This window comes from Embiotoca jacksoni, unplaced genomic scaffold (genome assembly GCF_022577435.1).
Source record: "Embiotoca jacksoni isolate LCO1_2020_lvr unplaced genomic scaffold, fEmbJac1.0.p SCAF_14, whole genome shotgun sequence".
Classification (NCBI taxonomy): domain Eukaryota; kingdom Metazoa; phylum Chordata; class Actinopteri; family Embiotocidae; genus Embiotoca; species Embiotoca jacksoni.
This window is the reverse complement of record NW_027185274.1, coordinates 10,399,546-10,422,867: the sequence shown is the minus strand read 5'-3', so window position 1 is coordinate 10,422,867 and position 23,322 is coordinate 10,399,546. Positions and strand designations below refer to the sequence as shown.

Below are 23,322 nucleotides of genomic sequence, written 5' to 3'. Positions count from 1 at the left end.
GTGTTAATGTGTGTTGTGTTCACTCAGGCATGCCTGTATGTGTGAGCATTGCCCAGGCCTGGACTGGAGGGATTGAGTGAGATTAGTTGTAAGAGGATTACAGACCATGCCTCATTAGCATACTGATTTACTGCCAAAAACACATACACGTACACACAAAATCTTCTTCTCTCCTGTTCTTTTTTTCATCTGACTTTCTCTCATGCGCTTTCATTCAGATCCACACACACTCTCCCTCACCTCATGCCCAACACCTTAAGCAATGGGTTCAGTAGGCATTATAGGACTGCAATGATTATCTCTTTATCATGATAAAGTAAGAGATTGTGGTATCACAATTGCCCACAGACATAAGAGAAGAGAGACAAAGAAGTGAAACTTGTGTTTTCGAGGAAGCACAAATGAAAACATAAAATACACACTTCGTAATAGAGCTCAGAGAGACATGGGCTGTTAGACACCCACAGACTGAGGAGTAAAGACAGATGCATGTAAAGCCCACAAACACAATGAGCCAAACCGGCTGTAACATACATAAAGGCTGCCGTGCGTCCCTAAATGATTATTAATCTATGATCTTTCAAACATGTGGGGAGCTCTAGAGTTTAATTCTGACGAGGCAGAGTTTAAAAAGCAGATAACCCCAAAGTGAAAGAATTTAAAAAGGGAAAATTATGACACAATAAGTGCTATAAATACATAAAATACAATTATACATAAATATGTGACATACATTTTTGTGCATTGCCTGTTGTTAAACATTGTAAACATTTTTGCAAACAGACAGGTTTGAGCAACACCAACAATGAGCCACCATCATCATCACCAGTCTAGAGATGACAGCTGAACAAATAAGTGAAGAAAAATAATACATAAAAATTTATTCCAGTCATTGGGCTGGAGTGGAATTGCGATGATCTTCTTATGTTCAAAACCTAATGAATGGAAGAGACACAGTGACGTCTCACAATTGCAAGATTTTGAATTTGAGCTTCACGCAGTGAAATGAAGAGAAATTTGGAAATGTAGATTAACTATTGTGGGAAGATAAAGACTTATATTGCACTGATCTTTATACAAAACTACAAAAGACTAAAAGTATGAAAGCAACAGTGTCAAATTAAATGGATATTGGTTAATAAAAGCTTTCAGAGTGTGATTGGTGTGGAAATAGGAAATATATAAAAAGAATGTTATAACAATTGTAACTGTGAGAACTTCTGGAATAGACAACATATCAAGGGTTTTCAAGCCTTGTTGGCGCAGTTGGCAGCGCGTCAGTCTCATAATCTGAAGGCCGTGAGTTCAAGCTTCACACGGGGGAGTGATTTTAAGATAAATCGGGAAATAGATAGAGAAGACACGTTTGACCTTACCACAATTGTCAATCTGGTACATTTGTACTGGAGTACTAGTAAAGAAGAACTAGAACTTGAGCAAAGCAATTAAAACTGGTTTGTTAGAAGCTCTGGTTAGAACTTGAAATTATGGATTGTTATTATTTACTGTGTTTTTTAGTATTGTTTGTGGGCAAAGATTTGACACTCATAATTTGATGACATTTTCCCCAATGCCAAATGAAGCTTGGAGAGATTCCACCTTTATTGTAATAAAAGCTCTCAGTGTAATTGCCATGGAAATAGGAAATGTATAAAAAGATCATTATAACATAGTTGTAACTGAGAACTTCTGGAATAGACAACATGTCAAGGGTTTTCAAGCCTTGTTGGCGCAGTAGGCAGCGCGTCAGTCTCATAATCTGAAGGCCGTGAGTTCGAACCTCACACGGGGCAGTGATTTTAAGAAAAATTCTGAAATAAAAAGCGAAAACACGATTGACTTCACCACAATTGTCAATCTGGTACATCTGTACTGGAGTACGAGTAAAGAAGAACTAGAACTTGAGCAAAGCAATTAAAACTGGTTTGTTAGAAGCTGTCTTTAGAAATTTAATCTATGGAATGTTATTATTTACTTTGTTTTTTAGTATTGTTTATGGGCAAAGATTTGACACTCATAGAATTTGATGAAATTTTCCGCAGTGCCGAGTGAGGCTCGGAGATTCAACTTTGTTTGTTTTACGCTATTCAGGGTAAATTCAAACAGCATTCCTCTCGCTTGACAAGTCATGCCCATTTATCACTGACTATGAAAAGAAACATGACGTCAAATTAAATGGTTATTGTTCCAACGTTTCTGTGTTAAAATCTCTCACTGTAAATGGCATGGAAATAGGAAATTTAAAAAAAGATAGTTATAACACAGTTGTAACTGAGAACTTCTGGAATAGACAACATGTCAAGGGTTTTCAAGCCTCGTTGGCGCAGTAGGCAGCGCGTCAGTCTCATAATCTGAAGGCCGTGAGTTCGAACCTCACACGGGGCATTGATTTTAAGATAAATCTTTCAATAAAAAGAGACGAATGACATTACCACAATTGTCAACATGGTGCATCTGTACTGGAGTACTAGTAAAGGAGAACTAGAACTTGAGCAAAGCAATTAAAACTGGTCTGTTAGAAGCTCTGGTTAGAACTTGAAACTATGGATTGTTATTATTTACTGTGTTTTTTAGTATTGTTTGTGGGCAAAGATTTGACACTCATAATTTGATGACATTTCCCCCAATGCCAAATGAAGCTTGGAGAGATTCCACCTTTTTTGTAATAAAAGCTCTCAGAGGGAAAATTGCCATGGAAATAGGAAATGTATAAAAAGATCGTTATAACACAGTTGTAACTGTGAGAACTTCTGGAATAGACAACATGTCAAGGGTTTTCAAGCCTCGTTGGCGCAGTAGGCAGCGCGTCAGTCTCATAATCTGAAGGCCGTGAGTTCGAACCTCACACGGGGCAGTGATTTTAAGAAAAATTCTGAAATAAAAAGCGAAAACACGATTGACTTCACCACAATTGTCAATCTGGTGCATGTGTACTGGAGTACGAGTAAAGAAGAACTAGAACTTGAGCAAAGCAATTAAAACTGGTTTGTTCGAAGTTCTAGTTAGAACTTGAAACTATGGATTGTTATTATTTACTGTGTTTTTTAGTATTGTTTGTGGGCAAAGATTTGACACTCATAGAATTTGATGAAATTTTCCGCAGTGCCGAGTGAGGCTCGGAGATTCAACTTTGTTTGTTTTACGCTATTCAGGGTTAATCCAAACAGCATACCTCTCGCTCGACAAGGAATGCCCATGTATCACTGACCAGGAGAGAAAAAATGGTTATTGGTCCAACTTTTCTTCGTTAAAACCTCTCACTGTGTAACTGGCATGGAAATAGGAAATTTAAAAAAAGATAGTTATAACACAGTTGTAACTGTGAGAACTTCTGGAATAGACAACATATCAAGGGTTTTCAAGCCTCGTTGGCGCAGTAGGCAGCGCGTCAGTCTCATAATCTGAAGGCCGTGAGTTCGAACCTCACACGGGGCAGTGATTTTAAGATAAATCCTTCAATAAAAAGAGACGAATGACATTACCACAATTGTCAACATGGTACATCTGTACTTGAGTACTAGTAAAGAAGAACTAGAACTTGAGCAAAGCAATTAAAACTGGTTTGTTAGAAGCTGTCTTTAGAAATTTATTCTATGGAATGTTATTATTTACTTTGTTTTTTAGTATTGTTTATGGGCAAAGATTTGACACTCATAGAATTTGATGAAATTTTCCACAGTGCCGAGTGAGGCTCAGAGATTTAACTTTGTTTGTTTTACGCTATTCAGGGTTAATCCAAACAGCATTCCTCTCGCTCGACAAGTCATGCCCATGTATCATTGACCAGGAGAGAACAAATGGTTATTGGTCCAACTTTTCTTCGTTAAAACCTCTCACTGTGTAACTGGCATGGAAATAGGAAATTTAAAAAAAAAAAGTGTTCTAACACAGTTGTAACTGAGAACTTCTGGAATAGACAACATATCAAGGGTTTTCAAGCCTCGTTGGCGCAGTAGGCAGCGCGTCAGTCTCATAATCTGAAGGCCGTGAGTTCGAACCTCACACGGGGCATTGATTTTAAGATAAATCTTTCAATAAAAAGAGACGAATGACATTACCACAATTGTCAATATGGTGCATCTGTACTGGAGTACTAGTAAAGGAGAACTAGAACTAGAGCAAAGCAATTAAAACTGGTTTGTTCGAAGTTCTAGTTAGAACTTGAAACTATGGATTGTTATTATTTACTGTGTTTTTTAGTATTATTTGTGGGCAAAGATTTGACACTCATAGAATTTGATGAAATTTTCCGCAGTGCCGAGTGAGGCTCGGAGATTCAACTTTGTTTGTTTTACGCTATTCAGGGTTAATCCAAACAGCATTCCTCTCGCTCGACAAGGAATGCCCATGTATCACTGACCAGGAGAGAACAAATGGTTATTGGTCCAACTTTTCTTCGTTAAAACCTCTCACTGTGTAACTGGCATGGAAATAGGAAATTTAAAAAAAGATTGTTATAACACAGTTGTAACTGAGAACTTCTGGAATAGACAACATATCAAGGGTTTTCAAGCCTCGTTGGCGCAGTAGGCAGCGCGTCAGTCTCATAATCTGAAGGCCGTGAGTTCGAACCTCACACGGGGCATTGATTTTAAGATAAATCTTTCAATAAAAAGAGACGAATGACATTACCACAATTGTCAATATGGTGCATCTGTACTGGAGTACTAGTAAAGGAGAACTAGAACTTGAGCAAAGCAATTAAAACTGGTTTGTTAGAAGTGCTGGTTAGAACTTGAAACTATGGATTGTTATTATTTACTGTGTTTTTTAGTATTGTTTGTGGGCAAAGATTTGACACTCATAATTTGATGACATTTCCCCCAATGCCAAATGAAGCTTGGAGAGATTCCACCTTTTTTGTAATAAAAGCTCTCAGAGTGTAATTGCCATGGAAATAGGAAATGTATAAAAAGATCGTTGTAACACAGTTGTAACTGTGAGAACTTCTGGAATAGACAACATGTCAAGGGTTTTCAAGCCTCGTTGGCGCAGTAGGCAGCGCGTCAGTCTCATAATCTGAAGGCCGTGAGTTCGAACCTCACACGGGGCAGTGATTTTAAGAAAAATTCTGAAATAAAAAGCGAAAACACGATTAACTTCACCACAATTGTCAATCTGGTACATCTGTACTGGAGTACGAGTAAAGAAGAACTAGAACTTGAGCAAAGCAGTTAAAACTGGTTTGTCAGAAGCTGTCTTTAGAAATTTAATCTACGGAATGTTATTATTTACTTTGTTTTTTAGTATTGTTTATGGGCAAAGATTTGACACTCATAGAATTTGATGAAATTTTCCGCAATGCCAAGTGAGGCTCGGAGAGATTCAACTTTGTTTGTTTTACGCTATTCAGGGTTAATTCAAACAGCATTCCTCTCGCTCGACAAGTCATGCCCATTTATCACTGACTATGAAAAGAAACATGACGTCAAATTAAATGGTTATTGGTCCAACTTTTCTTCGTTAAAACCTCTCACTGTGTAACTGGCATGGAAATAGGAAATTTAAAAAAAGATTGTTCTAACACAGTTGTAACTGAGAACTTCTGGAATAGACAACATATCAAGGGTTTTCAAGCCTCGTTGGCGCAGTAGGCAGCGCGTCAGTCTCATAATCTGAAGGCCGTGAGTTCGAACCTCACACGGGGCAGTGATTTTAAGATAAATCCTTCAATAAAAAGAGACGAATGACATTACCACAATTGTCAATCTGGTACATCTGTACTTGAGTACTTGTAAAGGAGAACTAGAACTTGAGCAAAGCAATTAAAACTGGTTTGTTAGAAGCTCTGGTTAGAACTTGAAATTATGGATTGTTATTATTTACTGTTTTTTTTTTAGTATTGTTTTGTGGGCAAAGATTTGACACTCAGAATTTGATGACATTTTCCCCAATGCCAAATGAAGCTTGGAGAGATTCCACCTTTTTTGTAATAAAAGCTCTCAGAGTGTAATTGCCATGGAAATAGGAAATGTGTAAAAAGATCGTTATAACACAGTTGTAACTGTGAGAACTTCTGGAATAGACAACATATCAAGGGTTTCCAAGCCTCGTTGGCGCAGTAGGCAGCGCGTCAGTCTCATAATCTGAAGGCCGTGAGTTCGAACCTCACACGGGGCATTGATTTTAAGATAAATCTTTCAATAAAAAGAGACGAATGACATTACCACAATTGTCAATATGGTGCATCTGTACTGGAGTACTAGTAAAGGAGAACTAGAACTAGAGCAAAGCAATTAAAACTGGTTTGTTCGAAGTTCTAGTTAGAACTTGAAACTATGGATTGTTATTATTTACTGTGTTTTTTAGTATTGTTTGTGGGCAAAGATTTGACACTCATAGAATTTGATGAAATTTTCCGCAGTGCCGAGTGAGGCTCGGAGATTCAACTTTGTTTGTTTTACGCTATTCAGGGTTAATCCAAACAGCATTCCTCTCGCTCGACAAGGAATGCCCATGTATCACTGACCAGGAGAGAACAAATGGTTATTGGTCCAACTTTTCTTCGTTAAAACCTCTCACTGTGTAACTGGCATGGAAATAGGAAATTTAAAAAAAGATTGTTATAACACAGTTGTAACTGAGAACTTCTGGAATAGACAACATATCAAGGGTTTTCAAGCCTCGTTGGCGCAGTAGGCAGCGCGTCAGTCTCATAATCTGAAGGCCGTGAGTTCGAACCTCACACGGGGCATTGATTTTAAGATAAATCTTTCAATAAAAAGAGACGAATGACATTACCACAATTGTCAATATGGTGCATCTGTACTGGAGTACTAGTAAAGGAGAACTAGAACTTGAGCAAAGCAATTAAAACTGGTTTGTTAGAAGTGCTGGTTAGAACTTGAAACTATGGATTGTTATTATTTACTGTGTTTTTTAGTATTGTTTGTGGGCAAAGATTTGACACTCATAATTTGATGACATTTCCCCCAATGCCAAATGAAGCTTGGAGAGATTCCACCTTTTTTGTAATAAAAGCTCTCAGAGTGTAATTGCCATGGAAATAGGAAATGTATAAAAAGATCGTTGTAACACAGTTGTAACTGTGAGAACTTCTGGAATAGACAACATGTCAAGGGTTTTCAAGCCTCGTTGGCGCAGTAGGCAGCGCGTCAGTCTCATAATCTGAAGGCCGTGAGTTCGAACCTCACACGGGGCAGTGATTTTAAGAAAAATTCTGAAATAAAAAGCGAAAACACGATTAACTTCACCACAATTGTCAATCTGGTACATCTGTACTGGAGTACGAGTAAAGAAGAACTAGAACTTGAGCAAAGCAGTTAAAACTGGTTTGTCAGAAGCTGTCTTTAGAAATTTAATCTACGGAATGTTATTATTTACTTTGTTTTTTAGTATTGTTTATGGGCAAAGATTTGACACTCATAGAATTTGATGAAATTTTCCGCAATGCCAAGTGAGGCTCGGAGAGATTCAACTTTGTTTGTTTTACGCTATTCAGGGTTAATTCAAACAGCATTCCTCTCGCTCGACAAGTCATGCCCATTTATCACTGACTATGAAAAGAAACATGACGTCAAATTAAATGGTTATTGGTTCAACTTTTCTTCGTTAAAACCTCTCACTGTGTAACTGGCATGGAAATAGGAAATTTAAAAAAAGATTGTTATAACACAGTTGTAACTGAGAACTTCTGGAATAGACAACATATCAAGGGTTTTCAAGCCTCGTTGGCGCAGTAGGCAGCGCGTCAGTCTCATAATCTGAAGGCCGTGAGTTCGAACCTCACACGGGGCAGTGATTTTAAGATAAATCCTTCAATAAAAAGAGACGAATGACATTACCACAATTGTCAATCTGGTACATCTGTACTTGAGTACTTGTAAAGGAGAACTAGAACTTGAGCAAAGCAATTAAAACTGGTTTGTTAGAAGCTCTGGTTAGAACTTGAAATTATGGATTGTTATTATTTACTGTTTTTTTTTTAGTATTGTTTTGTGGGCAAAGATTTGACACTCAGAATTTGATGACATTTTCCCCAATGCCAAATGAAGCTTGGAGAGATTCCACCTTTTTTGTAATAAAAGCTCTCAGAGTGTAATTGCCATGGAAATAGGAAATGTGTAAAAAGATCGTTATAACACAGTTGTAACTGTGAGAACTTCTGGAATAGACAACATATCAAGGGTTTCCAAGCCTCGTTGGCGCAGTAGGCAGCGCGTCAGTCTCATAATCTGAAGGCCGTGAGTTCGAACCTCACACGGGGCAGTGATTTTAAGAAAAATTCTGAAATAAAAAGCGAAAACACGATTGACTTCACCACAATTGTCAATCTGGTACATCTGTACTGGAGTACGAGTAAAGAAGAACTAGAACTTGAGCAAAGCAATTAAAACTGGTTCGTTAGAAGCTGTCTTTTGAAATTTAATCTATGGAATGTTATTATTTACTTTGTTTTTTAGTATTGTTTATGGGCAAAGATTTGACACTCATAGAATTTGATGAAATTTTCCGCAGTGCCGAGTGAGGCTCAGAGATTCAACTTTGTTTGTTTTACGCTATTCAGGGTTAATCCAAACAGCATTCCTCTCGCTCGACAAGTCATGCCCATGTATCACTGACCAGGAGAGAACAAATGGTTATTGGTCCAACTTTTCTTCGTTAAAACCTCTCACTGTGTAACTGGCATGGAAATAGGAAATTTAAAAAAAAAGTGTTCTAACACAGTTGTAACTGAGAACTTCTGGAATAGACAACATATCAAGGGTTTTCAAGCCTCGTTGGCGCAGTAGGCAGCGCGTCAGTCTCATAATCTGAAGGCCGTGAGTTCGAACCTCACACGGGGCATTGATTTTAAGATAAATCTTTCAATAAAAAGAGACGAATGACATTACCACAATTGTCAATATGGTGCATCTGTACTGGAGTACTAGTAAAGGAGAACTAGAACTTGAGCAAAGCAATTAAAACTGGTTTGTTAGAAGTGCTGGTTAGAACTTGAAACTATGGATTGTTATTATTTACTGTTTTTTAGTATTGTTTGTGGGCAAAGATTTGACACTCATAATTTGATGACATTTCCCCCAATGCCAAATGAAGCTTGGAGAGATTCCACCTTTTTTTGTAATAAAAGCTCTCAGAGTGTAATTGCCATGGAAATAGGAAATGTATAAAAAGATCGTTGTAACACAGTTGTAACTGTGAGAACTTCTGGAATAGACAACATATCAAGGGTTTTCAAGCCTCGTTGGCGCAGTAGGCAGCGCGTCAGTCTCATAATCTGAAGGCCGTGAGTTCGAACCTCACACGGGGCAGTGATTTTAAGAAAAATTCTGAAATAAAAAGCGAAAACACGATTAACTTCACCACAATTGTCAATCTGGTACATCTGTACTGGAGTACGAGTAAAGAAGAACTAGAACTTGAGCAAAGCAGTTAAAACTGGTTTGTCAGAAGCTGTCTTTAGAAATTTAATCTACGGAATGTTATTATTTACTTTGTTTTTTAGTATTGTTTATGGGCAAAGATTTGACACTCATAGAATTTGATGAAATTTTCCGCAATGCCAAGTGAGGCTCGGAGAGATTCAACTTTGTTTGTTTTACGCTATTCAGGGTTAATTCAAACAGCATTCCTCTCGCTCGACAAGTCATGCCCATTTATCACTGACTATGAAAAGAAACATGACGTCAAATTAAATGGTTATTGTTCCAACGTTTCTGTGTTAAAATCTCTCACTGTAAATGGCATGGAAAAAGGAAATTTAAAAAAAGATAGCTATAACACAGTTGTAACTGAGAACTTCTGGAATAGACAACATATCAAGGGTTTTCAAGCCTCGTTGGCGCAGTAGGCAGCGCGTCAGTCTCATAATCTGAAGGCCGTGAGTTCGAACCTCACACGGGGCAGTGATTTTAAGATAAATCTTTCAATAAAAAGAGACGAATGACATTACCACAATTGTCAATATGGTGCATCTGTACTGGAGTACTAGTAAAGGAGAACTAGAACTTGAGCAAAGCAATTAAAACTGGTTTGTTAGAAGCTCTGGTTAGAACTTGAAACTATGGATTGTTATTATTTACTGTGTTTTTTAATATTGTTTGTGGGCAAAGATTTGACACTCATAGAATTTGATGAAATTTTCCACAGTGCCGAGTGAGGCTCAGAGATTCAACTTTGTTTGTTTTACGCTATTCAGGGTTAATCCAAACAGCATTCTTCTCGCTCGACAAGTCATGCCCATGTATCACTGACCAGGAGAGAACAAATGGTTATTGGTCCAACTTTTCTTCGTTAAAACCTCTCACTGTGTAATTGGCATGGAAATAGGAAATTTAAAAAAAGATTGTTATAACACAGTTGTAACTGAGAACTTCTGGAATAGACAACATGTCAAGGGTTTTCAAGCCTCGTTGGCGCAGTAGGCAGCGCGTCAGTCTCATAATCTGAAGGCCGTGAGTTCGAACCTCACACGGGGCATTGATTTTAAGATAAATCTTTCAATAAAAAGAGACGAATGACATTACCACAATTGTCAATATGGTGCATCTGTACTGGAGTACTAGTAAAGGAGAACTAGAACTTGAGCAAAGCAATTAAAACTGGTTTGTTAGAAGCGCTGGTTAGAACTTGAAACTATGGATTGTTATTATTTACTGTGTTTTTTAGTATTGTTTGTGGGCAAAGATTTGACACTCATAATTTGATGACATTTCCCCCAATGCCAAATGAAGCTTGGAGAGATTCCACCTTTTTTGTAATAAAAGCTCTCAGAGTGTAATTGCCATGGAAATAGGAAATGTATAAAAAGATCGTTATAACACAGTTGTAACTGTGAGAACTTCTGGAATAGACAACATATCAAGGGTTTTCAAGCCTCGTTGGCGCAGTAGGCAGCGCGTCAGTCTCATAATCTGAAGGCCGTGAGTTCGAACCTCACACGGGGCAGTGATTTTAAGAAAAATTATGAAATAAAAAGCGAAAACACGATTAACTTCACCACAATTGTCAATCTGGTACATCTGTACTGGAGTACGAGTAAAGAAGAACTAGAACTTGAGCAAAGCAATTAAAACTGGTTTGTTGGAAGCTGTCGTTAGAACTTGAAACTGTGGATTGTTATTATTTACTGTTTGTTACTAATGTTTGTGGGAAAAGATTTGACACTGTCAGAGAATTTGATGAAATTTTTCGCAATGCCAAGTGAGGCTTGGAAAGAATAAACATTCTCTTGTTTTACGCTATTCAGCGTAAATCCCAGCAGCATTCCTCTCCCTCGATCAGGAATGCCCATGTATCACTGACTACGAGAGAAAGCCACAATGTCAAATTAAATGGTTACTGGTCCAACTTTTCAAATCTATTCACTATAAGATTTGTTTTACACATGTCTCATGATTATTATTTGTATGGCACACAGTGCTTTTTTAAACAAATATTGTCTTGATCAGCATCCAAAATTAGGTGAAAATGCAGTTTTTAGTAAGATAACTGCCCATCTTGCACCAACTCCCACTGCTAACACAGACCCTAAACACTCTAGACACCTGTGAGAAACCCAGGATACATGTATGTGTTTGTGTTAGTCAGGGAGGTAATGAGAAGAGAGTGGGAAATGTGTGTGTTTGTGTATGTGCAATTTACTCAAGGACAGTGGCATTCTCAGATTGATGAAAGACACATCAAGCGAAAGAATCAAGAGAACTATCATAAAAAAAAAAACATGTCATTGATGACAAATGGAAAAATTTGTCTCAGAAGTCCCGGATAAGACCCTTGTCTGAGAAAATGTTTCTTGAGTAGAGTGTAAAGACAGAATGTGCACTTGAAAATCAAATCATCTTTCTAAAGAGCAGAATGACTGTCGAGGTAAAGTAGTTTACAAAAAGGGGAAAAGGATCTATTCCTTCATGATGTTTGTGTACTTTTACATGTATTCATTGCAATCACATTCAGATTTTCAGAATCTTTATTGGCAAAAAATATAAATCATGTTCACATTTTTATAATTTCATCATACTTGTCTTCCTTTGTATAAAACTGCTCCAGTCTATTATTTAAGTACATTTTTGGTTTGTTTGTTTACTTTCAGCCTCTGAAATACACTTTAAGTATATGCATAAGGAGGGAAGGTATGCATACTTATTTACTATACTAAAGATGGGAACCATTTCCATTTTGTGAATTTGATTTATGTACCGTTTCTCAATATGGGAAATAGTGAATACTAGATATTTTTATGGGCATTCTGGTACACAGCAGTAGAGTGGAACAGACATGAACTCAAGCCCAATTAGTAAACAATGATAAATATATAAAGAACGACTACTCCAACTACTGTGAAACACTCACCCAGGGCTTGGGAGGCAAAGGCCGTCATTGCACTCTGAAGTCGGTCTGGTCTGACTGCTTGAACCAATAACAGCTGAGGAGGATTTAATTTGAGGAAGAAAGAAACAACAAGTTAGTCAAAAGGTCCAGCTCACTTGTATCAAACAAGTATGTCCAATATACCAAAAAGTACATTTTTAAGAAAAATAATTGCTTCAACGTGATACAAAGTCACAGTTAACCTTACAGAGACGTTGATATTTTATTTTTATAATATTTTTGAGAACACAATATAATGTAAAAATGAGTAAGTCAACTATTTTATTTAAAATAATAATAGCAGACAGTTGTGACAGCCATCAGTGTTTAAGCAGAAATAGACATGGCCTCTATTGAGAGGTTCAACTTAAACCCTAATGCAGGAGAAAAATTACTGTTTTAATGCCTCACAGTTAAGAAGTTGATTGAAAGCTGACCTGTTGGAAGGGGCTAATCTTCTTGGCAATGGCAGACGGGATTTCCAGATCACACTGCGAACTCTGCATGAAGGACAGCCAAAGGTCTGAGTCGCTCAAGCACAGGTTCTGGTAGAGAGCTGGGAATGTAGCCTGAGGGTGAAAGACAGGTCAAAACATCATATTAGATGAATGGATCCAGTCTTTGGCTTGGTGAGGATTACTTTACTGACATTATATTTCAATTGCTTTAAAATTATATTATTGGTGTTTAATGGAGAAAACATTTAAATATCAAGCTAATTTATTTCATCATTAGACATTATACTTTTATTATTCTTTTGTCGTATGTTACATTAGTGGCTAATTTCACCATTTACCTTTGAAGAGAAAGTGCATTATTTTGTTTTTGCATTGAACATATACATTTGTGTGTCAGTGTGTTTACTTTAAAAATGGCAACTGCTCCATGCCTCTCCTGATCAATCCAAGAAGGGAACTCCTGCGGCCAGAAGAGACGTGTTAGTCAAAGGCAGAACAGTATGATGTTTTATGAACATTTTGCAGTCGTACCTCTTTCTTGAACATTTCTCCAACAATGGATCCAGTGAAGACTTCCCATTCCTACACAAAACAGTATTGTTCAGGTTGACATCTGGCAGGCACTTAATTTTCTATATTTGTTTATATCTAAAATAAGTAATAATATCCTGATAACAATGATACAAAAATTACTCACATTCTCATGGAAAAGTTCAGGGTACATTCCTTTCACAAAGTGCATTGCAAACATCAAGCGGTCAGCCTGACAAAGAGATAAGGAGGGAGAGACATAGGTACATAAAATGGCACAGAGTATATCAGATATGAAAACATGATGTTCTGCTCAAAAACAAACTAAAGCAGGAAGCAAACAAAAAGGTAGTATTATGTTCCATACTGACTGTGAAAAAAGATAATTCTGCTTCATCATGTGCAGCTCAGCCTGCCTAACTAAAATGACTGGTAAAGGGATGTTACAACTTGACAAAAAAGCCTCAGGGACTTGAAGCAGTACTGTTGCATCATCCCCAAACACTCTTTCGTTGTGCTTTTGTTGTTGTGTCAGCTGCTGCTCGAGTTTGAATAGAGATAACAAGATGCTTATCGCACTCCCACCTACCGTACTGGAAAAAAAAAGTGACAAAGACACTTCGACGGAAACAGTAAATATAATGCAAAGAGAGAATGACACAAAGAAAGTAGTGAACAAGAGTTAGGAGAGGGAACAAAGATACACAAATGTACATGCATGCACACGTCTGCACACATGCATACACCATACACATACACACCACAGTACTTTTTCATGGAACAAATAGACACTGCAGTATTTACAGAGAAATACAGCCACACCGCCTCTGTGGTTGTCATGCATATTTATGTAAATCTAATTTTATGCACTTGACAATTGGCTGGCAAGGACAACCAAATTAGAATTAGCATGCAAGTCAGTAATACATTTCAACTCTGTTTTGTAGAATGGCAAAAAAGGTAAATTGACTGTGTTAATCTAATCAAGTTTGGCTAATTATAGAAGCAGCTATCACTGATACCAGATGCTTGGTGCTGAAAAATCAGGTACATAAGGGAAGAGGTTGTCCATCTAAGAACACCTGTTTGGCAAGCGTAGGGGCTGCAATTATTTAGATGTGGTTATTGCATAGTTAGTTAAACCATGTTAAGCAGAGAGAAGGCATGCAAAGGGCCCCAGCATCTGATAATGAAATACGATGATTCTGGGCTCTTGAAGTGCCATTTGAAATATGCACTACTGGCAAGAATACAACTCTGGTGCTGTAGTAGACTTTTCCAATGCAATTGTGTGTTTAATATCTATATCCAAACAAAGGACAGAGGCGTGTGAGACCCTTGTACACCAAACCCCATGATCTTTCCAGTGTCAACTTGTTACAGTACAGTACACTCTCACCCGTAGACTGATACTTTCACTATTTTTGTCTTTTGCAAGGAACATGGTGGGTTTCAGACTCTTGCACACATTAGGTGCAGGTGCAGTTTTTCTATACCTGCAGCTGCAGTTTTTCTACACCTGCAGTTGCAGTTGAAGGGCTCAGCTCTATGTTTAGCTGTAAAAAATAAAAAAAAAAAATAAAAAGACTATAGCAGTAAATTTAAGTGTAAGAATACCGTTAAACGATATAGGAGTATTTTTGAATGGGATCATTCTAATGTCTCAGAGGAATCTGATTAGATATACCAGCTATCTCAGCCCACACTCCCAGAAAAATAAACAACATAAACATAAAGCAAATCAAATATACAAATACAAAATAAATAAGCCCTTTCTGTGAGACAGTAGAGTCCAAGTATTTCTACATATTCCACATCTGCAAAAACCTTTGTAGCACATCTCTGGTTGTCACCTAATGTTACATTCTGTGCTTTTACCAACCAGCTGCAGAGCCAGCTTGAGGTGCAGCAGGGTTAATCCTCAGGTTACATTTAGACCAAAGGTCCACACTCTATCCGACCCTCTCCATGATTCATGTCTTGATCCAATGTCCTGATGATTTACACCAGGCTGGCAACTCCATCTACTACAGCCACGGTGGCTACAGTTGAACCGAGACAGTCGAGAAGCTCGCTACGACTGATGGAGAAACTGATTTCTGTGTCCATATCTGTATGTTTTTAAAGCGTGTGGATATATTGTAATAGTCAGAAATGCAGCAAAGACAATAAAAGTCTGTGACTTTGTGTGAACTTTTGTCATACTTGCACTAACAGGAAAGGACCCCAAGAGGACAAAGTGGAATATGTCACACGACAGCACGACCACACAACTCCTGTACGGAGGGGAACATCTGCTTTCTCACACTCACACTTAACCTCCTAAATGTGGTTATACCTGCCACGACACACATTCAAATATATCGTATGAAGGCCAGACATGAAGTATGTTTTTACTGCCATTTGTATTCCCCCCCAAAAAAGAGAAAGAAATAAAGAAAGAAAATACACATATTCGTTTGAGCCATCGACTCCATTCTATTATGTTTATAAAATGTTATTTTTCTGGAGAATAATGCGAGGAAATTGAAAGCTCTTATGAATGAAAAATATAAATATTACATTACGTTACATTTCATTTAGCTGACGCTTTTATCCAAAGCGACTTACAATAAGTGCATTTCAACCATGAGGGTACAAAACCCAGAACAACAGGAATCTGATATATAAATAGAAATAATAATAAATAAATAATAAATATAAAACAGCTAATCATGAGTCACGTGATAGAAGCTCAACAAGGTTACAAAAATAAATAAATAACAGTCTTTGCTTATGAGAGTTTCAACAATCAATATTTGGTGGTGCATCGCCGACTTCTTACCACAGCTTTCATGTATCTAGCCATGTTCAATCAATACCTTAAGCTGATTAGTTTGTTTGTGCTCAAATTTAACGTAGACACACAATAGAGTGCTTACCAATGCTAAAATAAATATATATATTCCAAAAAAATAAGAGCCTGTCTCCAGTTCTCTTCTTTTTTTCTCCCATTATGCTTCCATTATTTTTGCCCTCTTCTGTTCATCAGCTACCTTTATCTTCCCATTGGACCCCTCCTCCCACCTCTCTCCCTCAAAGTCATCAGTGTTGCAGCACACATGCTGCTGTTGATAAAGTAGTTCAATGTTTCCTCTCTGCTAATAACTGGATTGCAGTTGTCCATATAAATGTGCAGAAGTGTGTGTGCAACTGTTGAGTAGATAGCCAATAGATGAGATGAGCGGTTATAGTAATAGCCACACCGACTCCGCTTGAAATTTCCATTGCAGCACGCGCACACGCACATGCACGCGCACACGCACACACACACACTGTGTTGCTCAATATTTAACACTTCATTAGTCTGTTAGGAGCAGGTCTGTTCCATTGTATGAGTAAGTATGTCTTTGTTTAATTGTGAGTTGCGTTTAAACACACTTTAAGAATACGACTATATTATGACTTTATATATATATTAAAATTGATAGTAAGAAGATTTGAGTGCATGTGCAGGAGCTAAGAACAACCAGCATTGTTACTAATTAAAACACGATACTGTGTTTTACTCTCTAATCTTAAAGCCATGCGATATGATTGGCAAGAAGACCAGAAAAAGAAAATTGCCACAGTAGTGAGGGAATAAGGACTGTCGTACTTTATTTTCCAAGTCCAGATTTTAGTCCAGATTTTGCTCTGCCAAATTGTCTTTTGAATTTATAAACGAAAAAAGAAATCCAAAAAGTCCATTTGTGTTAGGCTTAATTCACAATGTGCAGAATCAAATGTTTTTGATCAGTTAGTCACAAAAGTCCCTTGTGGACAATTATCTACTATTTATATCAACATTAGGTAGCTTGGCAATAAAAAAAAACTTCTCTGTAGCTATGACTACAAAAAAGTGGACACATTTCTTTGGTTAATGATGAGTGTGTGTTTATGGACAATTTTTAGTTTTTTGATTGACAACCTGTCATTTGAGTCAGTTTAAAAAGGAACGACAAGGTAGAAATAAAAAATGTGTTTAAAAGCCAGACGACCACGTTTTATAAACAGCAAAAAGGCTTCACTTGCCGTCCGTCCCTGCCAACTTATCACCTGTACAAATCATGGGAGTTGTGACAAGATCTGCTGTAATTCTTTAAATAAATATGCATATTAGAGTATATTACCTTGAAAAGTGAGCAGCAGACATATTCATACACCATATTCTTCAAGTTGGCTTCCAAAGCAGCAATCCTGGCTTCAGTACTCTCTTCTTCCTAAAATACAGACAAAGCGAAAGTGAGTTTAAAGAACGTGTGCCATTGTACTGAGTGGGACGATGGCAAACAGGGACATTCTGTCATTAAGTAGTTTCAGGGGGTTTATTTCCCAGCCTTCAATAATATGATACAGTACATGTGTCTGCGTATGCAAAGGGCTTAATTCTATAGCTAAAGTTGTGCTAGATGTATGCAAAGAAATGAAAAGTTTTTATTTTTTTTATTTTTCTATTCAAATGTGTACTTTCTGTCTGTCACATCAGGGCAACATGATTGTCTCAAAATCCTTCAACAGCCACAAAGAAATATAACGGGTGTCTATTTTCTTACTGTTCAAACACTTTCATACCTTTTCTCTCATGCACAAATTACCACAAAGAGATCCGACCAAATGGAGTTGGACAGAAGTAAAACAGTAAAGTGTGGAACACAGACCCAATGGTGAGCTGTGGAGATGAAGAATGTCCAACCGCAGTAGTCAAACAGGACAATTAGACCAGGAGATTAAGACACAGGGAAAGAATACATAGCAAAATTGTGTGTGTGTGTGTGTGTGTGTGTGTGTGTGTGTGTGTGTGTGTGTGTGTGTGTGTGTGTGTGCGTCTGTCTGTCTGTCTGTCTGTAGGCAAATAAGAGTGTGTTATGTCAGCCATGAGAGGGCAAAATTCTCTTCCAGATCTCAGGAACCATCTGCAGCTCATGGCAAACTAAACTCTCTCGCTTAATACAACAACCAACCAAAGGATACAGAGGGAGGGAGAGTACACGAATCAGTGCCATTCTGACCACACTCATCGAATGTGTCCACAAGCCTACCTACACACACATGCGCACAAACATGTAACAGGGATGGCCAGCTGCTGCCTGGTGACATTCTTGGATGACAGCACTGGCTCTAACAACCCACAAAGGATTTGGGGAATTAGTGCTCAATCTCTCAACCCAATGTCTGTGTGCCTGCTTGTGTGTGTGTGTGTGTGTGTGTGTGTGTGTGTGTGTGTGTGTGTGTGTGTGTGTGTGTGTGTGTGTGTGTGTGTGTGTGTGTGTGTGTGCACTCTGGTTATCAGTGAGTGTTTAGGGCTCAGATGTAGAACAGCAGTGTGGCAGACAGTCCATGATGCTCTGCAGCTGCACAGGTCCGACTGAGATAAACTCGATGAAGAAAACCAAAGTGAGCAGAAATAAATCAAGTTGACTTTACTGAAATAAATTCTTATTAAAAAAGCTGAATTAATTAAATGGAATTAGGCTCCGTTTATCAAAAATAAACTGAACCAAACAAAACTTTTCTGAAAGAAAAAAACAGAACATAATGTTTCTAGTGAGTGAACTGTCCTGCATTCATGATGAGAAGAAGTAATTGCAGTAAACACAAATTACAATTAGAAAAACTTTTACTTAGTTTGTAACTGAAACAAACAACATTTAAGATTAATACCGTGTTATTAACAACAACTATTTCCTGCTGTTCTGTTCTACATGAACAAGGAAAGAAAAGCCTGAAAAAGACGTGATATAAGCTTGCAAACACGGAAGCTTCAAGCTACACGAAAAAGTCAATTTCATGTGTTGTTGCATCTCAACCCAAGCTTGGCTGAACCTTCATGTATCATAGTGAGGGACGCTAAAGCAGGCAACAACGGGAGGAAAGTTATGCTTTATATCTGCACTTTAAAAACTAACCCGGCCATTGTGGTTCAATTTTCTTTTTGTTCAGTCAACCCTTGAGAGAGAGAGAGAGGCAGAGAGAGAGACAGGGAGACAGAGAGAGAGAGAGAGAGAGAGAGAGAGAGAGAGAGAGAGAGAGAGAGAGAGAGAGAGAGAGATCATCGGCGAGCTTCTATTCTTTGGTACTGCTGGACAGAGCAAGGCTAGCCATTTCCCCTGGTTTCCAGTCTTAGCTAAGCCGGTCAGCTTCTGGCTCTAGTTTCATATTTAGTGAACAAATAATTTTCCTACCAAGCTATCTGCCAGAAAATTGATAAATGCACTTCCCAAACTATTCCATAAAGCTGTTTTTCCATACACATCCCAAGGCCCATATCCATCGAAACAACCAGATTTAAAGAGCTTAGCTTCATTTCAACTGGCTTTTCTTTAAAACTGTCTAGTCAATTAGGATCATGCATCAGGGCTAGTATATCTGATGAACTAATTACTGTAGCATGTCATCACATAGATTTGAATAAGCATATATTAACCAGAAGCAGATTTTAGGTAAAGAGCATTTTAAACAGTTTCCTATATAATGCTAAGGAGAAGAGTTGGCTTCCTCAGTTATCAAAACCAAGGAGCATCTTCTACCATGGAACCAAGTCCCGTCCAACTTTCACTGTGTGGGCATGTGACATCAAGCTGTGCGATCCGTCATGCCAAGGCTGTGCTGTCTGTACAATTAAGTCCAATTTCAAGTGTGTATATAAGAATGTATGTTTATCTACTGAATGACTAAATTATCTGTCTAGTTGCATGAAGTTGCTTTGTTGATGTTGGCATCACAGAAAAATGCTGCTGTGATGGATGAAAATAGGAGTACTGTAAGCGCTGCGTGGACTCCAGTCACCTTCTTGGCTTGAAGAGCCCTTTGGAAGAGGCGCAAGAAAGACGCGAGGCTGAAGCGGTACATGTTGTTGATCTTCGACAGGTCTGTGATGACAAAGTACATCTTGCTGGCACTCTCTGCAAGAGGCAGGTAGGCATCCCGTTCCTAAAATAAGGAAACAGAGGAAAAGAAATGGCACAGAGAGAGGGAGAAGTAAAGAAAGAACAACATAAGTTTTAGAGAGTTACATAAAATACAACATATGAATGGATGAAGACGGAGAAAGGGATTGACATGGGGATGGATGAGCAGAAAAGGAGAGTGCATTTTTTTTTTTTATTTCAATGAAGATGGAAAGAGAGTGAAAGGAAAATGAGGACAGACAGCATGACGTGTGATGAAACACATATGAGAAGGACTTGAACATGGGAGATATGATAAATAAAAAGAAACAATGGAGAGAAAAGTACAAAATCAGTTCTGGTGTAACACTGCACCCTACAGGATGACTATGTGATGCATCTACAATACATCAAAGCTTGCACATCTGTGCAATCGGATGTTTGTGGCAATGTGTCCAGTGAGCGGCTGCTGTAACCGACTCGGGTGTTTGTCCCCAAACACAAGAACATACTCCATAATTGTAGGTAATCGTTTAAAGGTTTCAATTTGAATCAACAGTCTGAATGTAGGTAATGCCTCTGTAAAGTCATCTGGCTTTCGGAGACTCGGCATAAGTGTGATTATAAATTCAACACATTCTCTCTGTCTGCCGTTATCCATGTGTTGGTCTGTCATGCGCCTCCGTCTGTCGTAGTCTCTGTGTCGTGTGCTCTCGCTGTCCGTTTCTCTCCTTCTCTTATCGGGGAAGTAGAAAGGTACCGCAGTCCTTGTGAAGAGAAGTACCTAACTAAGCCAACTACTTCCAAGTGTGCTAGTGACATTTGGTTATTACACTACAGAAATCCACTGCTTAACGCCGGTTCTTGAAATGGCAAAACTGAATCAGGAATACCACAAGCACACAGTTTGTTTGCTATATTCTGTTCAAATAACTTTGTAAAAAAGTGATTAGTTTGTATACTTGATTGTTCTTTAATCTGAATAGTTTCAGGTTCTTTGAAAAATGACCATATGGGAAATCAACATAACCTGTTTCTTTTGAGAATTGTTGTATTATCACAAATTCTTTCCGGAGTCTGAAAATAGCTGTTGAAAAACTAAAGTAGATTTATCTGTCATTGATTACACACATTACAGCTTTTCGATTTTCACTTTTAAGCTTTTGAGCAACTAAGAGGCAGAGATTACCACAAACATAACCAGGCAAGTCATCCGTGAGGTCGGTCAACATAACTGACACTGTGAGAGCTGGCAGTGCATGTTTACTTTTAAAATTGAGACAAGCTTTGAAAGAAACAAAACTAACTCACTTAAAAGTGTCCCAGTTAGGAAGACAATGTTTCACTTTCACAGGTTGTGTTAGTTTGTTTGAGTGTGTACATGTGCGGCTGACATACAGTACCTGGTCCAAGGATGCCTGCAGCCTGTGTGATTCCAGTAGTGACTCCTGGATCAGGGCACTGCTTGCTTTGGTCTGGTTCAGACTATCTATCAGCTCCCTGTTCTCCAGAATATTACCCTGAGCTGTAGCCAAGGTCTGACACACACACAAAAAAAAGACACACAGATGGACAGGTTGTAATAGATGAGTGAGAAAGCAGGTGAGAATGAGAAATTCACATTATGTAAGAGAAAATAGCTTGTCATGTATCTGTCACTCGGTTGAAGTCTGTGTTGTGGTAAACATTGCAGGAGAAAGAGAGAGAGATGTTTTTCAAAGACTGGTGGAGCATTTTGTTTTTCTTAATTTAAGCATTCAGTGAGTGCCATGACTCTTGCACTCAATCCTGTGGAATATATTCTCAGAAACAAAGTGATAAATGTATTCAAATAAATTCAAGCAAAACAGATGAGAAAGCAGCAGAGCACGGAAATGTCAAGTTGAATATGCTCCTACAATTCAAGAATAATTACATGTCTAGTAGCACTGAAGCACTGACATCCTGGTCTTTGCATTATCTGTGTGATTCCAACTTTCCCTTAGACTGTGCACAAAAAATGATCGTTGAGTTGAGTGTCAAAATGTCCATCAACCATGTGTATATGTGTGCGCTATAGGGTATGTATTAAGCTTAGTTCAGCTATTTGTCTGCCTGGAAGTACAAGCATCCCTATTAAGCATTAAGGCAGTAACAATCTGTTTTGATGTTTTGGCTCCATATTCTCATTTCCATGGACATAAAGTGACAAAACTACAAACTACCCACACATTTTTCATGAGAAGACTGAAGTGCATGAAGGAAGTTGGAATAAAGTTGATCATTTCACTCCTTTCTTGCTGTAGTAAGTGTGTGCCATCTGTTTTGTAGACACAAGTGAGACCCAGTTCTCAAACTAGTAACTGGACTTGCATCAACAAAAACCTAAAATTCAAGCCAACTGTCTCTATTTAGATCCATGTAGATATCATTACAGGCACACAATGGTGCCAGTTGCATAAGGTTTGATCCATCATAGCATTACAAAGTCATTTCTGATTGTTTAAGAAACAATCTTCTTTCTAAACCGAGCTAAAAGTACAGTTATAAAGTCCAGCTGAGGCCCCACAGAGACATGGGTTCAATGCCCAGCATTGGTGCTTCTGGCTTTGGCGGTGGCACTCAATCAGACACATTTGTCGACATTTACAGGAGGAAAACTGAGCGCAGCACAAGCAACTCCTCCGTCTGTACTCGCCGTCTCATTCGGTCTACGACATCCTCCTCAAACTTGCAGTGGGAGGAGGCAACAATAAGGTCTGCAGTGCAGGGGGAGCCGAGTATTTCAAATCGAGAGAAAAGGAGGTTTTACAGTGTTTTTTTTCCTCAACATTGTCTAATTATGATACATTATATAATATATCTATAAGTACTGCCTTAGCTTGTCCTTTCTACTTTGCTTCCACAGTGTACGCTGTAGGTCAGCTGGTGTACCTCCAACAGTGATTCTTCCAACTGAGCCAGCTGTATCTTCTTGTCTTCCTCTTGTTGTAGTAGTCTTGTTTTCTCGGTCTCCAGTTCAGGCTTCTCCTGCTGGATGGTCAATGCTAGCAGCTAACGCACAGACACAAACAAAGAGCAAACAAACAAGCAAGTGGAGATGTGGTACGACT

General features: G+C 38.3%; 1 protein-coding gene and 19 non-coding genes across 20 annotated transcripts in view; 19 read left to right on the top strand and 1 right to left on the bottom strand.

The window, feature by feature from the left end:
* Positions 1-23,322, bottom strand: part of dync2h1 (dynein cytoplasmic 2 heavy chain 1) — a 103,043-nt gene that overhangs the window by 30,273 nt on the left and 49,448 nt on the right. The window contains exons 73-81 of the mRNA XM_069147908.1: positions 23,144-23,263; positions 21,634-21,768; positions 20,130-20,273; positions 17,474-17,563; positions 13,489-13,554; positions 13,323-13,373; positions 13,198-13,251; positions 12,771-12,902; positions 12,316-12,388 (exon numbers count right to left, since the gene is read on the bottom strand). Coding sequence (XP_069004009.1) covers positions 12,316-12,388; positions 12,771-12,902; positions 13,198-13,251; positions 13,323-13,373; positions 13,489-13,554; positions 17,474-17,563; positions 20,130-20,273; positions 21,634-21,768; positions 23,144-23,263 — 865 coding nt within the window. The remainder of the gene's footprint in view (positions 1-12,315; positions 12,389-12,770; positions 12,903-13,197; positions 13,252-13,322; positions 13,374-13,488; positions 13,555-17,473; positions 17,564-20,129; positions 20,274-21,633; positions 21,769-23,143; positions 23,264-23,322) is intronic.
* Positions 1,252-1,324, top strand: trnam-cau (transfer RNA methionine (anticodon CAU)). Its single transcript has one exon. It is a non-coding gene; the product is annotated as a tRNA-Met (tRNA).
* On the top strand, positions 1,721-1,793 carry trnam-cau (transfer RNA methionine (anticodon CAU)). Its single transcript has one exon. It is a non-coding gene; the product is annotated as a tRNA-Met (tRNA).
* Positions 2,313-2,385, top strand: trnam-cau (transfer RNA methionine (anticodon CAU)). Its single transcript has one exon. It is a non-coding gene; the product is annotated as a tRNA-Met (tRNA).
* trnam-cau (transfer RNA methionine (anticodon CAU)) lies at positions 2,782-2,854 on the top strand. Its single transcript has one exon. It is a non-coding gene; the product is annotated as a tRNA-Met (tRNA).
* On the top strand, positions 3,363-3,435 carry trnam-cau (transfer RNA methionine (anticodon CAU)). The gene has a single exon. It is a non-coding gene; the product is annotated as a tRNA-Met (tRNA).
* Positions 3,939-4,011, top strand: trnam-cau (transfer RNA methionine (anticodon CAU)). Its single transcript has one exon. It is a non-coding gene; the product is annotated as a tRNA-Met (tRNA).
* Positions 4,513-4,585, top strand: trnam-cau (transfer RNA methionine (anticodon CAU)). The gene has a single exon. It is a non-coding gene; the product is annotated as a tRNA-Met (tRNA).
* trnam-cau (transfer RNA methionine (anticodon CAU)) lies at positions 4,981-5,053 on the top strand. Its single transcript has one exon. It is a non-coding gene; the product is annotated as a tRNA-Met (tRNA).
* On the top strand, positions 5,577-5,649 carry trnam-cau (transfer RNA methionine (anticodon CAU)). The gene has a single exon. It is a non-coding gene; the product is annotated as a tRNA-Met (tRNA).
* Positions 6,048-6,120, top strand: trnam-cau (transfer RNA methionine (anticodon CAU)). The gene has a single exon. It is a non-coding gene; the product is annotated as a tRNA-Met (tRNA).
* Positions 6,622-6,694, top strand: trnam-cau (transfer RNA methionine (anticodon CAU)). The gene has a single exon. It is a non-coding gene; the product is annotated as a tRNA-Met (tRNA).
* Positions 7,090-7,162, top strand: trnam-cau (transfer RNA methionine (anticodon CAU)). The gene has a single exon. It is a non-coding gene; the product is annotated as a tRNA-Met (tRNA).
* On the top strand, positions 7,686-7,758 carry trnam-cau (transfer RNA methionine (anticodon CAU)). The gene has a single exon. It is a non-coding gene; the product is annotated as a tRNA-Met (tRNA).
* trnam-cau (transfer RNA methionine (anticodon CAU)) lies at positions 8,157-8,229 on the top strand. The gene has a single exon. It is a non-coding gene; the product is annotated as a tRNA-Met (tRNA).
* On the top strand, positions 8,736-8,808 carry trnam-cau (transfer RNA methionine (anticodon CAU)). The gene has a single exon. It is a non-coding gene; the product is annotated as a tRNA-Met (tRNA).
* On the top strand, positions 9,203-9,275 carry trnam-cau (transfer RNA methionine (anticodon CAU)). Its single transcript has one exon. It is a non-coding gene; the product is annotated as a tRNA-Met (tRNA).
* On the top strand, positions 9,797-9,869 carry trnam-cau (transfer RNA methionine (anticodon CAU)). The gene has a single exon. It is a non-coding gene; the product is annotated as a tRNA-Met (tRNA).
* Positions 10,371-10,443, top strand: trnam-cau (transfer RNA methionine (anticodon CAU)). The gene has a single exon. It is a non-coding gene; the product is annotated as a tRNA-Met (tRNA).
* trnam-cau (transfer RNA methionine (anticodon CAU)) lies at positions 10,839-10,911 on the top strand. Its single transcript has one exon. It is a non-coding gene; the product is annotated as a tRNA-Met (tRNA).